Genomic DNA, 13,986 nt, shown 5'->3' on the forward strand with positions numbered 1-13,986 from the left:
GTAACAGCTGACACTCTACTGTGAAATCTGCACAGGTTATCCATTAAACCTCATCGATATAAATCTGTTCACAGTTTTCCAGTACAGAGGGACTGAAATTAAATGGAGCATACTTTAAAGTGGATTTATGTATTTCCATCTGAAGAGAAATATTTGTATGAGTTCTATTGGCTCCTGCAGTCTTGCAGCCTTTCCCTTCATGTATTTTTCTGTATCGCACAGCTCTGTGTCTCTTTCTGCTCTGAACTGTATTTCTCTAGGCCAGATTTTCCAAACAGGCTAATTCAGCTCCCTTGTACCCATCAGGTCTAGTATGCCCCACATGCATTTCATATGCTTTCCTCCCTTGGGGTTTCTGCTGGAGTGAAGGAAATAACTGTTGTGGTGACATGACTTCAGGGATGTATCAAAACAGATTGTGTGTGTTTTATTGGAGAGTTATTCTGCAGTAAATTAGGTCTAAATTTATCCCTCTTGCTGACAATGCCAGGCTTGTATTCTGCAGTGTGTTCCCACTGTAGCAGTTCCCTCGCAGACGTAACAGCCCTCCCCACGTCTGGATAGCGTGGATGTCCCGTCCCGCTGTGCACATCCAGTACCGCAGGGTAACACGCGCTCACGCAGGGTGGGAAGGCATCTCCTCCGCTGGCCTCTTCCCATCCAAAGAGACCCTGATTTGTTGAGGGCCACAAGATCTTCACCTTACCTTAACGAGGCAGGACTGAAGATTCATGTTTGTAGAAAGGCTTGATGTTGTGTCTTCCTCTGTTAACCCTCACTCCAACTTGCAGACTAGCTCACCGGTACCATTGAAAGCCAAAATGAGCATTGATCCTGGAAAACTACTGTATTTGTTGCTTTTAAAGAGTAAATATTTCTAAAGGCCATTCTATTTGGAGTGAGGTAGGGTGATGTTAGTCTTATAATTGCAGACCGGGCCCGTCACAGAGGCTAGAGGCCTTAGCAGAAACAGGCTTTCACATGTATAATGCAGCTTGGCAGATGAACAGTCATCTCAGAGTAAGAGCTCTATTGAAACTCAGTGCAAGAAGCTCATCTTACTATGCAAATACTGCCATTAGAAGAACATCTCCAAATGGTCCCAAATGCACTGGATGTCTTTTCTCCACTGCTGTTTGAAGACCGCTTCCATGAGGCTGCTGATCTGGCTTTGTTTCTGTAGAGAGCACTTCAAATAAGCTTAACCAAATGTTGAATAAACATTTCTGTATCAGTGCTAGAACTCCAATGTTTGTCCCCCCAGAAGTGTGACATAGCCTGGCCGTCTGGCCCTTTTGTCTCCTTGGTTTAGGTGCTGAGGGTGTGGGTAAGCTTTCAAGGAATAAACTGAGCCACGCAGAGGCTCCATGTCTTGTGACCTGATTTTCTCCCCCCTGCCACTCAGTGAGCACCTGCAATTTTGTGGGGAGTTCTATTAGCGTGCATGTGCCTGGTCTTAGGAAAATCAGGTTTCTGAAATCCATTCAGAATCCATTTTTATTCTTAGGTCAGCCTTGCAGCAAACAGTTCAGAATTTTTGTATGTTCTAGCAGTTTAAATGGCAAAATATTTACAACTGAAAAAATGTTACTGCTTTAGAGGCATCTTCCCACACCATCAGTGCATTAAGCTTAGAAAGATGCAGTGTTATCCTGGAGTGCACTAGCCCTCAAAAACTTTTTTCCTCTTGATTTTTTTGCATTCATGTGGTGTCTGTTCTTGAAGTTTGGAAATACCAGAAGAGGCTGAATAGTGATAAGCAGTTCTGAAAACATAGGTGTTGCTGGCACAGACTCCCTTCTTGGCTGGCCTAGCAATTTGAGGAGAGTGGGCAAGAGAAGCGATAAAGCATCCTACACCAGGAATCCACCCACTGGGGCCAAATCCAGAAGTTCTTTCTAGCCAGTCCCCCCTTGATGAGTCTGGATGCTGCAGATGGACCACTTGCACACAGGAGTAAAAATTTCCCTCTGAGGATTTTTATGCTTGTTTGAATGAAGACATTCACTCACATCAACATAAAAGTCCTGAGGGTGAACGTTTTACTCCAAAGTGTGATATTTATGTGTGCAACTATTTTCATGCTCAACTGTTTAAACGCGAGTGCTGCGGAGTACAGCCTACGGGAGGGACATTTAAGGTTAGCACAGGTACCCAGGTTGTGTAAAACCAGCAAGTAGCACAGGGTAGCATGGGCTGCAGTGCCAGTTTGTCCAGGCCTCTGTGTACCTACAGACTCCTCCGTAGGTAGCCCTGGTTCCTCCGTGCCATGACCGTGCATCCCAAGGAGCCTAGGGTAAGTCAGACATGTCCATGATGGCACAGGGCAGGCAGATCTCACAAGGCAAAGCCCCTTAATTGCAATCCTATCTCAGAGTCACAAGGGTGAAGAAAAAGGCTCATATCTGCTCACTTCATGGCCAATGTTGGGATAAATCCAATAAAAAAAATTGATAGAAGAGTGTCCTTGGGGCTTCAGGAGAAGAAAAACCAAATGTGGTCTGTCCTGTGAACTGACAACAGGTAGGCTGAAAATTAAGACCAATGTTAGTAAGCTGGTCCAGTGCTTTAGTGAATTATGTTCAAAATGTGAGCTGCAGTTTTGCAGACTGAAGCAAGACAGTCTAACCATAGTTATGCAACGCAGCTGTGCTTTCCCATATTCTGTTGAATTAATCTGAAACCAAGGATTTGCAATCGAATGAAAAGACCCTGATGACTGGATGGCATCATGACTTCTTCAGCCAGCCTTAAACACCCTGCTAGGATGCTTAAAGCATTGACCTGTCCTTAGTGTTCAGTACGAGGGGGGCAAATCTTACATCTTTCTCTCCCTGACAAAGCATCTGAAAACTAGAAGTAATCACTTCAGTGTGCTTGTTCCTACCTACTCAAGGTTTCCCAAATTATATATGCATGCATTTGATCCAAGTTGCTCCCAAATTGCACTGGTGTAAGTACAGAATTTGGGTCAGGAATGTAGTATGTATCTTTAAGGCTGTAAGTCCAGTATTAGCTGCTTCTTTTAAAAAAACTAGGGAAAAGATGTCTCATTTCTGCAGCTAGCAACGTTGAATAGATTTCACAATACATTATTAATAGTGTTTTCTTGTCTTTTTTCAGATACATATGACCCCACCAAAGTTGAAAAGGTGTGAGTTGAACGAAGAGGAGAATAGAGATTTCTGGTCTACTAAGAATGTTTCACTGATTTTTTTTCTGGGTGCTTTTTGTTTGTTTTTTTGTTGTTTGATGCTTGGAAATTGCCTCCATTTGTGGTGTTCATGGTGTACTCATAATGCCTTTACCACTGCCACTAGGAATTAGCTATTCATATCTGAAACTGTTGCGGAGACCACAGTAAAATCTGACTTCTACATTGGAACCATCTGGCTTTGTAGCATTAAGACTTAATACCTACCATTGGCAAAGAGTTTTTATCTGAACTCTATTTCAGTCTTCAGCAGGGATGATGAAATGCATGAAGTGAGGCTTTTGAGCTTTCTCTTTGGTGTAAATGTAAGCGTGGGAGATTAGTGAAATAATTTTTAAAAGAATGTGAATTTATAAGCTAAACTTATAAGTATCTACAGTCTAAACTTTGTTTAACTTAAGGGATTTCTGGGCATAAGTAGAAAGTGCTGCTGCACTACGTGGGGGAAGGAATGCGAGAGAATGGTAGCGAAGACTGATTGTGAAATTATTTCTGACTTCCAGAGTTTGAAGTTACTCGGATTAAATACTTACTTGCCACCTAGAGAGAAGAAAAGCAAAAACCCCAAAGCTTGTAAAAGATGGAAGACTTTTGTAGTACAGTGTACAGAACGTGTAATTATAGTAGCTGGCAACTAGTGTTTCAAACCAATGCAAAGTATACCACTGGCTGTTTTGCACTCAGTATTACCTATTTTTGTTTTGCTGTTTAGAAATTCTTTATATGAAAGAATAGTAGCTGGTTTAAAGTAGCCCATTTTAACAAAGTAACTATATTTCTTGTTACAGAATACTATCTATTTTTCTACGATGTAAACAATTGCTAACAAGTGGCAAGTATAAAGAAGTATTATTATTAATTATTATTATTATTATTATTATATTTTAAGAAGACTTATCCCTCTGAGTGAAGGTGCCCCAAGCAGATTTCACTTGTATATCTTAATGCACACTCCATATTGCCACATACTCAGTAGTCCTACCTTATTTTGTTCTGAAAAGAGCCATCTATGTATGTATGTATGTATGTACTACAGGGTTAATTTCTATTTTTCCACACTCAACCCTTGGATCGTTCTTCTTGGAGCTACTTTCTGAAACACAGCTGAGAACCGTCTGGGCTGGTGTTGCTGCCATTACATTCCAGTGACAGTGATTACCAAAAAGCGGGTTTGGATCTTTGTCCCGGTGTCTCTGAGCAGCTCAGAAAAATACCTGGTTGCTTTCTTTTACTTTGTTCCCTTTTACACATTATGGGTTTGGATTAGGCCAGTGTATAAAAATAAACAAACCTGGGTTTAATTCTTCCCTGAAGTCAACTGGTGTTGCTGGGGAGGAGTTCAGGTGTCTTCTTGATGGCATTTAAATACATGGCTTTAAGTATATTTTCTCTGCACACAGAAATGCATGAATTACAGAGTTTATAATAAAGCCTATGCATTCTGCTCTTTGATACTGAATTAGCCTGCATAGTATCTGTGTCTTTAAAGCCTTTATGTCCACTCCTGTGTGTTTTTTTGTAAGTACCTGTGTACTAACATTCTTCTGATGACTTGTTCATGTACTTCACCGGTGTATTCTACTGGCCTTTTCTGGTTTTTAGCATAATTTTATTTTTTAAAATCTTCTAATTTCTTGAAATATTTTTTCCTAAGTCTGTAATTCGGAAAGAACAACAGGGAAAAACACTCATCCTGTGTTTTGGCAGCAAGAATTTCTTGTCTGTAACACATGATTCTGTTACATATGGACTATTTAAAGCTTGTTTGAAAAGAAAATGTGGTGTATAATTTATTTTATTAACTCTTGTGCATGCTGTGTAGCAATACTTGTTGACAAACTGTTCCCACCACTCTTACTATATCCACCTTTCTTTATCACCATCTAGGACATCTGGGGGCTAGTAAATGCTACAAAACATGTTTCTTCCCCTGCCTCCCCACCCCAATTCTGCCCATAAAAAAACAGTTCTTAAAAAGAATTGCTTCAACTCTTATCATCCCACTTACTAGTAAAGCTGAGGTGCCTGGCAATAACTTTAAAGTTTTAATTTATCCTTGATTTCTGGAGAACTGTAAATTGTCACATACAACCACTCCTGCCACCTTCAGTTCACATCTCTGTGGAGCAAGAGTTTTCTGTGGATTTTATTTTCTTCTGATGGGGAGGGAGTTAACTGATTTTGCAACATGTCTGTTTCATCAGTCAGGTCAAGTAACTACTTTTCCAGTGCTTGTATCTTGTACCCAGACAAGATCTCAAGGAAAAAAAAAAAAAAGAAAAAAGGAAATAAATAGGAAGTAGCAATATTGCGGGGAAGGTTTTATTGGCTAAGAATGAGAAATTAAAACCTAGAAAGTTAGTAAGTTTTGTTTTGCAGTAGTATGAGACTGACCAGTGGGCGAAAGATTAGAGTTAGTACTGCTTTAAAAATGGTGTATTCCTCTAACAACACTGGCTGGTTCATTTCATACTATGATACAGACAACTAAGAAGTACATGGAGTACAGTTTTATGAATGATTGTGGCTCAGTGTTTCTACAGTACCTGTGCCATAATTAAAACGTCAGCTATCGGAATGGGCTGGATGGTACCACAGCTGAACACCTTTCCAGAAGCCTTTTGCCAGTTGCAATCAGCAGTCAACAGACAGCTCCTTTTACACCAGCTGTAGTTAAAAAACCAGTAAATGGTGACTTTCAGTGCCTGTTTCAATGGGTGCGTAAAACTGTCATGGCAACAGCTGTCACTGGTAATGGCAACGGCAGGAGCTCAGGGCTGAGTGGATGGAGAGGAGGATGTGGCAGTCTGTTTCCAGTGCCTCCTGCAATGCGGTCGTGTGGCTGCAGAGCAGCAGTGAAGAACTCTGCATTTATCTTTATTCTCAGGAGGAAGAGCAGAGCTAGAACCTCAGAAATCACCTCGTTACAAGCTGTTGTGTATCCAGCTTGTGCTGTTGCTGTGCAGCTGGGGAAGCTGGGGCTAGTGGACAGGTTATCCAAGTGCTTGGGTGGGAAGATACCTGTTTCACGAGCATTCCCAGAAATTCATGCAAAAACCCCGTGCCTGGATTATACATTTCAAAAATGTTTAATGGGGAGACTGCTCAGGAGATGGATAGCTAAATAGGACCTGCCATCTCCTTCCATTTACCCTGCTAAATCCAGAACGGATAGTCAGCCTAAGGGGTAAGCGACAGTAACAGCACTTGGTGGCAGTGCTAAGGTGCCAGGAAGATAAACAGCTAACCCAAAGTTTCAGGCTCTTATCTTCTGTCCGAGAAAGAAAAGTCGCCCGTGAGCTGCGCGGGCTTCTGCATCGTCCGAGCCCAGCTTCGCTGGCCGATGCGGACAGAGAGCGGCAGCCCCCGGCGCTGCGGCGGGAGGGAGGTGCGGGGCTGCGGCGGGAGGGAGGTGCGGGGCTGCGCGGAGACGCCCGGTTGCGGAGGTGCCAGCGCTCCCTCCTGCGGCTCCCCTGAGCACGACATGGAAGTTTGCTTCCACGAAGAACCGCCGTTTTCGGATCCCACGCCAGCCTCCTTGCTAGGTGCGTTTTGCCCCAGACAGAGGTGTGGTCTGGGAAGAGCTCCTAAGGCTGTGTTTCAGACCCCGCTGCCATCACGGCTAAATGGGGTGGGATGGGGGAGGCAAAGGAGGGAAAGCCCTTGGAATGACTCACGCTCGCTGGTGATTGAAATGCCCAGCGATATGCCTGACTAAGCATCGCTCGAGAAACCTTCCCTAGGCATACGAAGGACTGTTGTATTTCATACCACAGGTTTTATGGCAGGTTAGTCTTCACTGCAAACTATCCTTTATCTTTTGATAAAAAGTTCCGTCCAGTTTCCTTGACTCAGCTCCTGATGTTGGCAGCAAATAATCCATATACTGAAACATCCAATAACTCTTGAAAAAAAATTAAGGACAGCATATGCTTAAAGTGGTCAAATAACAGAACTGATCTGTCACCCTTCGAAAATAACCGGTCCCATCAAGCTTATTTACATGTAAATATTGGAATTTAGTAAAATATTTCTGTTTGTTTAATATCAGAAATCAATATCTAAGGTCAACATTCTGTTGCCTTTGCCACATGGACAGCCAGCTGAATGTTAGCTGTATAGTACTCGACCTTCTCTTTGGGTTAAAATGTTGATATTTTCTTCACTGCCCCTTTTCAAAGGAAAAACTAGTGGAGTGAGTGGGAGAAAAGTAGAAGTGAAATGTTCTTGCATTTTAAGTGGCAGAAGTTCTTGCAAGTGCAAAGTGGGCACTTTTGTCCAGGTTCAAGATCTGATAGAGGCAAGTAAGTATACATGAGGAGTGAATGTTTACTTGGCAGGAGCCATCAGCTCAAAGAAGAGAGACAAAACAGTGTTAAAAGGAATAGAAAGGATTGACAGCTTGTCAGCCTTCTGAATGTTTTCTGTAAAGCTGGCCTTTTGGAGGACATTGGTATTTTCTTGGTTGGGGATCAAATGATCCCCTAATTTCCCTCCACTGGCAATAAACCACGATGCTGCAGTCCTAATTTACTGGAGTGAGATTTAATTACAAGTGGAGTCTACAAAGTTTAAACTTCTATTCTTCTGCATAATCCCAATAAAGGATCAAGCTGAAGATTTCATGAGATGACTATATCATTGAATTAACTAGAAAAGTTGGGAAATTGTGATTTAATTCTCACTCAAACTTGCATGAAAATGTTCACTGCACCTCCCCCTGGGGACTAAATGAAAGCTGTTTACCATCAACTCTATTTTTAAAGAAAAAAATGTTTCAAACAAAGAAAAAGGGAAATCCTGATATCAATAGCAAAGCCCAAAACCGCAATGCTACCTGCCACCCATGCTGAAAAATATGTTTGCAATATGGCCTGCAGAGCTGCACAGCAGGGAGAGGGTGAAGGGAACTTAAGTCAGAACTAACCGACACATGGCTGAGATTAGAAATAAAAATGAAATTTCCCAGCCAAGAGAAACCACAATAACATACAGATTATAAAATGAAGGAGGAACTTTCCACCCTCAGCAGCAGCAATCTCAGCCTTCTTTCGAGCTCTGCACCAGCAGAGAAAATAATCAGAATCATTCCGAAAGCCATTCCTAACCTGGAAGGAAAACAAGGACATATATGTGCTAGACAGTATATCAGTATCCTTGTGCCTTTGTCCTTATACAATGCAGATAATTCTCCACTCTGACTTTCAAGATACTGCGGCCTATCTCCAGAACTAATACTATGGCATTGCCATGGTTTTCTGCTGTAACTAGCCCAAAGTCAGATTTAGAGGGATAAAAGGAGAGGAAATAGGGGTAAGCAATTACAATACTGTTTATATGATATCAGAAGATGAATGTGTTTTAAGAATTTTCTTTGTATTTTTTTCTGCACAATGCAAATACTGTGTTTCTGGGATTACATGTAAACTGGAGGGGTGCTGTTATTCAAGAGGAGACATTCTCCAAATAAAGATTTTGCATGGATACACTCCTCTGTGATGTTGTTGATGTTGTTATCATGGAGCAAAATGGAGCATGTGCTCTGATGTTTGCATTGCCTTCGAGAAAGATAAACGCATTGGTGAAGCGTTAAAAGGCTGCAGTATTCTGCAGGGGACTGCTACTTCAAAACCTGATGTTGTGACTGGCCTGTTACACCATCAGGTACAGAAATTGTGTTTACTTGAAAGAATTACTTTCCACATCTGCACTTTCTCAGATCATCACAGACTGTAGGTCACTCATTTCGAAGTCGTGTTGTGTTTGTTTGCTACCTTTCGGGTATGTTCTGCCTCTGTGCGAGAGTCGATTCCTCCTTTACTGCCTGGCAACCAGCCATCTGCACTGGGTAAACCTACGGTGTCAGAGCATTTTCCACTCCATATGAGTATTTTCCACTCCCTTTGCACAAGTTGATATGGCACTGGGATAGTTTACTTTGGCTACGTTGCAGTAAAGAATGGCATGCTCTGTATCTGTGCTGATAGGACTTCAAGAGAGCTAAGTTTTCAAGTTAATATTAAAAAAAAGTCTTTTTTTTCAGGCAAAAGTGTAGGCTGCTCATGGCTAGAATGTGCAGCTCTGTCTTTTGTCACTGGGTCACAAGCAGGTTAGACCTTACTGTCATGCTCACATATATTGCTATGTAGAAGCAACGGATTCATCCTGGTACTCCTCTCCTGTATCCAACAAACCTGTGGAACAAAAGACCCAACAGATCTGGGCAGGCTGAAGATGGAAATCACTGTGGCAGTTTTGCTCTCCTTTTCTTTCCATCATCCAGCCAATCTGCTCTCACTATACCCTCTCCTTCCCCACCTGTTTGAAGTAGAAAAATCTCTAATCCAGGTTAATCCCATCTTCCACCCAATTTGAGTCTAGAAACCAATTCTTCCTACTTTTTTCTGCCGGTAGGAGAAGGCAGGCATTCAGTTCTTTCCAATTGCTTATGGGTGGGGTTTTTGTTTCTACTCTTCACCTTAGTTTTGGTCCCTGCATCAATACACACATATTGTTCATTACTTTTCCCAGAAGTAGCCACATACATAACAGAACTGGCCTGTGTGCTATCAGCTACAACAGGAGGAAGTCCCCAGAGTGCCTAGGGACCAAATCGTCCTGCTACCCCGAGACCTGATGCTTCAAAGCGAGGGGCTGGCCATGTCTTGGGGAGCCTACACACACAGCCCAGCAGGAAAGGTGAAGGCATGAGGGCAGAGACCTTTCTGCGCTTGCTCCGACCCACCTGCACCCACCCTCTCTGCAAAGAGATGGGCAGCTGTATCAAGGCTGATGCTGGCTGACACTAGCAGGGACCCATCTCTCGCTTTTGCTCTTGGATGTTACCTGGCCAGCACTCCCATGCCATGCTTCAGGCGGTCAAATGTTCTGCTGTCTGCCATCAGACAGGGACAGGGCTGGCCAACATAGTCTATGCTCCCTCCAGACAGATCTGTAGGTGCTCAGGCCCACCCTGGCCTGCAAAGCAAGTCAGCGGGAAACACAGGGGCAGCTAAGGATGAGTGGCTGCCGCTAAGCCCTCACTCAGAAGGTTTCCTGCTAAGTCAACCAGAAACCCTCCCAGCTGCAGGTCTTCCCTTCAGCCCCCTCTCCAGCACTAGTTGGAGAGCCACCAGCTCACTCACCCTTTGCCACACTAGACCACACATGCCTGACCCTTGGCTAATCGTATAAGACCTTTAGCTCTTATCTTACTCTACGCACCTCATCTTCTTTATCTCTCCCACTGACCTCTTACAGCCTTAGAACATGTTTGACCTTTCCTGGGTAACAATGGTATGCCTGCCCAGGTTCAATTGAAGCTGTATTATCTCTCTCTCTCTTCTGCTCTGAATCTTCCCTTTGTTGGGGGAAAGAAAAACAGCCCCCTGGGAGTCCCTTTGCATCATTTATGCCAGCCTGCAGAAGTGCCATACCTCGGGGGGTGATGCAGAAAGGAAGGAAGCCAACTCCCTCCTTTTACCCCTTAAAATTTCTTGTAAAGATAACCGAGACCAAGGCAAATGTTTGCCAAAAACAATAGGAAAAAAGCCCTTAAATCTCTTTGAGGGGATATACTACCGCTCTGCAGCAGTGTACTTCAAGGGCTAGCTGTATCTCGTTTTGCCATTGATTTAACAGCCAGTCCTTGGGAAGTGCTGGGTGGACAAATGTTGCCCTAACTGGGGAGCTTCAGCTCCCCCTCTTACCCCTTCCCTACTCCGTTTAGCCTGCAGAGTATTTAGACTCACTTTCTGTGTACTGCCCCAGGTACAGCCTTTAGCCTCAGTTTCACTATAGTAGCAACAACAGCCAGTAACCTGAAACCCGCTGAAAACAGCATGGTGACCTAGCCAGCTCGCATCATTTGAAGTGGCAGGGTTATGACATTTTGTGGGAAAAAGGCTTGTCATCTGTCCCAGTTTCTCATTATTATTGTAGCATAATGTTTAGAGTATAAAGGAAGTCCTCTGCTCTCCCAGTGGTGGGTCACACTATAAATACCCCAGATGGCACAGGACAAGGAGGGCTGTAAAACTCAGGATGTGGGTCACAGGATGGCTGTCTGCTTTCTGTCTGGGAGCATACGATAATAAACCTTCGCAAAGAACCCTGATAACACCACATGAAAGGAGTACAAACACTGTGGAGGAGATCTTCGGCTGCTGTAAAATGTCACCGCTCTCTTCACTTCGAGATATGCTGCTTTTCTTATTTCCTTCCCTTCTCCGCCTCCTCTTGAGTGCCCAAGGCTGAAAAGTATCCACAAAACTTTTTTTCCTTCTGCATTACTTTTCAGCTCCTTCTCCCTCTCAGTGCACACCTCCACGTTCCTGCAACACCCTCCTTACCCTAAGCAGCTCTCATACAAATCGGTCACTCCAGCCAAAGGTCCCCTGAAGGATATCAGCACCATGCCAAAAATACAGGGCCCTCTCCCCTGCCCCCAAGAATCACAGTCACTGCGGGGAGAGGAGTCAGGACAGTCAAAGAGAGGCCACCAAGCTCCTGGGCCAGATTTTAAACAGAAACATTCCTTATGTAAAAATCATCCTTTATTCCCCTGGAGAAGTGAAAAACAAAATTCATGAGTGTTGTCAACTCTTGCAATAAGGGGATGCTCATGGAGAACATTGTGCCTTTTCTTGCTGTGTACATTTCTTGCATTTTCATTATCAAATTATTATTGGCTATGGTGTTGGTGTTTTAATAACCCCTGGATAATGTTTTTGATAACAGATTTGGAAAGAGGATTTGGGGGAAGTGGGAATAATGAAACAATTGTGAATACATTTCAAACCTTCTGAAATGCTCTTTAAAAACCCCCTTTCTTCCCCCACAAAAGTAATTTTTCTTTTTTTTTTTTATCTGCTTACCCCTCCAGGTTTCCCCAAAAAAAACTTTCACACCACAACCACAAAAGCCTGGTGTGCACACAGCTCAACAGAGTGGAGTATCTATTCCAGCTGAAGTTATAATTCAGTAGTTGGTAAATGTTAGTGACTACATTTATATCTGTACAGTTTTGTTGACTGCTGAGAAATTATACTGCCTTAACTATGTGAGTGAAGCAGTAGAGCTTTGTAATACAGGTCCACATTTCACCCAGACGGGGTTGAAAGGTGTAACTCATGCCTCCTAAGGCAAAGGAGATTTATCTTTTTTATTCTCCTTCCCCCTGAGATAGGAACTGCCCTCTACTGCTGAATCAGCAGGATATGCCCTGTGACACAGACTTCAGCTGGCTGAAGAGCTGTTAATGGGACTGAAAACCATATCCTACCCCAGCCTCCCTCCACGCGGCGTGCGTGGGAGAGGGAGGGAGCCGAGCAAGCAGCACAGGAGAGGGAAGTGGAGACCCCTGATACACACAGCTGTTATCTGTGATAAGCTGCATCCTGTGCCATGCTCCACCTCGCTGCAGCAGGGAAGGCGTTTGAACTCCAGGACCCTTTCTCAGTTCAATCCCTATCTGACAAACACACAGCAGGCAGCTGGAAGAAAAAAGCAAAGTTCAGCCCATCCCCAATGACTCGGTTCCTAAGACTTCTGACCAATTTCCTAAAACTCCACCTTAAGGATTTTTTTTAGGCAGTGTCGGTACATTTGAACCATATAAATAGCTGAAGGAGTTCATAATAACCGTGGAGCAGTGAAGCGAAGAGATGGAGCTGAGAAGGGAAACAAAAAGCTCAATTACATGCAGGCAGGGCAGTAAAAAAGCAAAGCTCCTTTCAGGAGAATCACTTGTTTAAAACAGCTGCAGCTGACCTCTGATCTCCCGTCAGCCCACGAACCTCACTGGAGCGTCGTTGTTGGGTTGCACGTCCCCTTTACAGGCGGTTAGTAACCACTACTCTTGCTCTGACAGTAGGGCTTGACTGTGCTCTTCAGTGGAAACCCCTGGGAAGGCAGCAGCGGACATCCTTCCCCAACGTCCTCCTCAAGGACGCTTCACCCATGAGAGTGTAGACCTTCATCCTCGAGGGTGAAGACATTCGAAGATACAAAAATCACAGCTGCGAAGTATCCTCCCCTTAACTTCAGATTATCTTTCTCAACCACTTGTTCCTCCTTTCAGTGTCCACCCCGTTTTTACACAGCAGGGCACAACAAACGTTCACGGGCCTCAGTGGCCCGTCAGGGAGTTGGCCCTTTCCCCTCCTGTCTGGCCAGCCCGGAGCACCCCTTCAGCAGGGCTTAGAGCTCACTTCTCCATTTCTCCCTCACACAGAGGAGCCAAGCGGAGACGAGGAGCTGCTGTTACCCCTTCCTTGCAAATCCCCTCAGAGGCATGGCCGCTGGGCCACAGCCCCCACACCACCGCAACTCTGCAGAGCCGGCAGTCATTGCCGCCCCGCACAGGGCTGCCACACAGCCCCGATCCCTCCTGAGACGTGCCCGACCATAAGCCAAAGCCTGGGAGGGAACACCAGGGTTTCCCACACCCGGAGCTGCTGCGCTGCTGCTGGGGCAGGTGCCATTTTGTGCCGACGCTGTGTCCAGGGGGCTGCAGGTCTCTCATCTGGAGGATGGCTGCCCTCGGGCTTGCTGCCACAGTTGTTTGTTTGTGTGTTTTCCGCAGAAGAAAGTCCGTCAGTGAAAAATTACTCCGCTTTTTATGTTTTATTGGTGTTCTTTGTGTAAGGGAAAACGTCATGAGAGGAGGCCATAGTTTGTCAAGCCTTTAAGGCTACTGCCCATCCCGTGGCAGCCCCACCCTCCACAGCCTCCTTAGGGGCTCCCCCAGCGTCCCTCAGGATCACGGGGCT

General features: G+C 44.4%; 1 protein-coding gene across 1 annotated transcript in view; it reads left to right on the forward strand.

The window, feature by feature from the left end:
- Positions 1-4,947, forward strand: part of JCAD (junctional cadherin 5 associated) — a 66,524-nt gene extending 61,577 nt beyond the window's left edge. The window contains exon 4 of the mRNA XM_072854550.1: positions 3,124-4,947. Coding sequence (XP_072710651.1) covers positions 3,124-3,158 — 35 coding nt within the window. The 3' untranslated portion in view covers positions 3,159-4,947. The remainder of the gene's footprint in view (positions 1-3,123) is intronic.
- Positions 4,948-13,986: the final 9,039 nt, after the last annotated feature.

Source organism: Ciconia boyciana, chromosome 2 (assembly GCF_034638445.1).
Source record: "Ciconia boyciana chromosome 2, ASM3463844v1, whole genome shotgun sequence".
NCBI classification, from domain to species: domain Eukaryota; kingdom Metazoa; phylum Chordata; class Aves; order Ciconiiformes; family Ciconiidae; genus Ciconia; species Ciconia boyciana.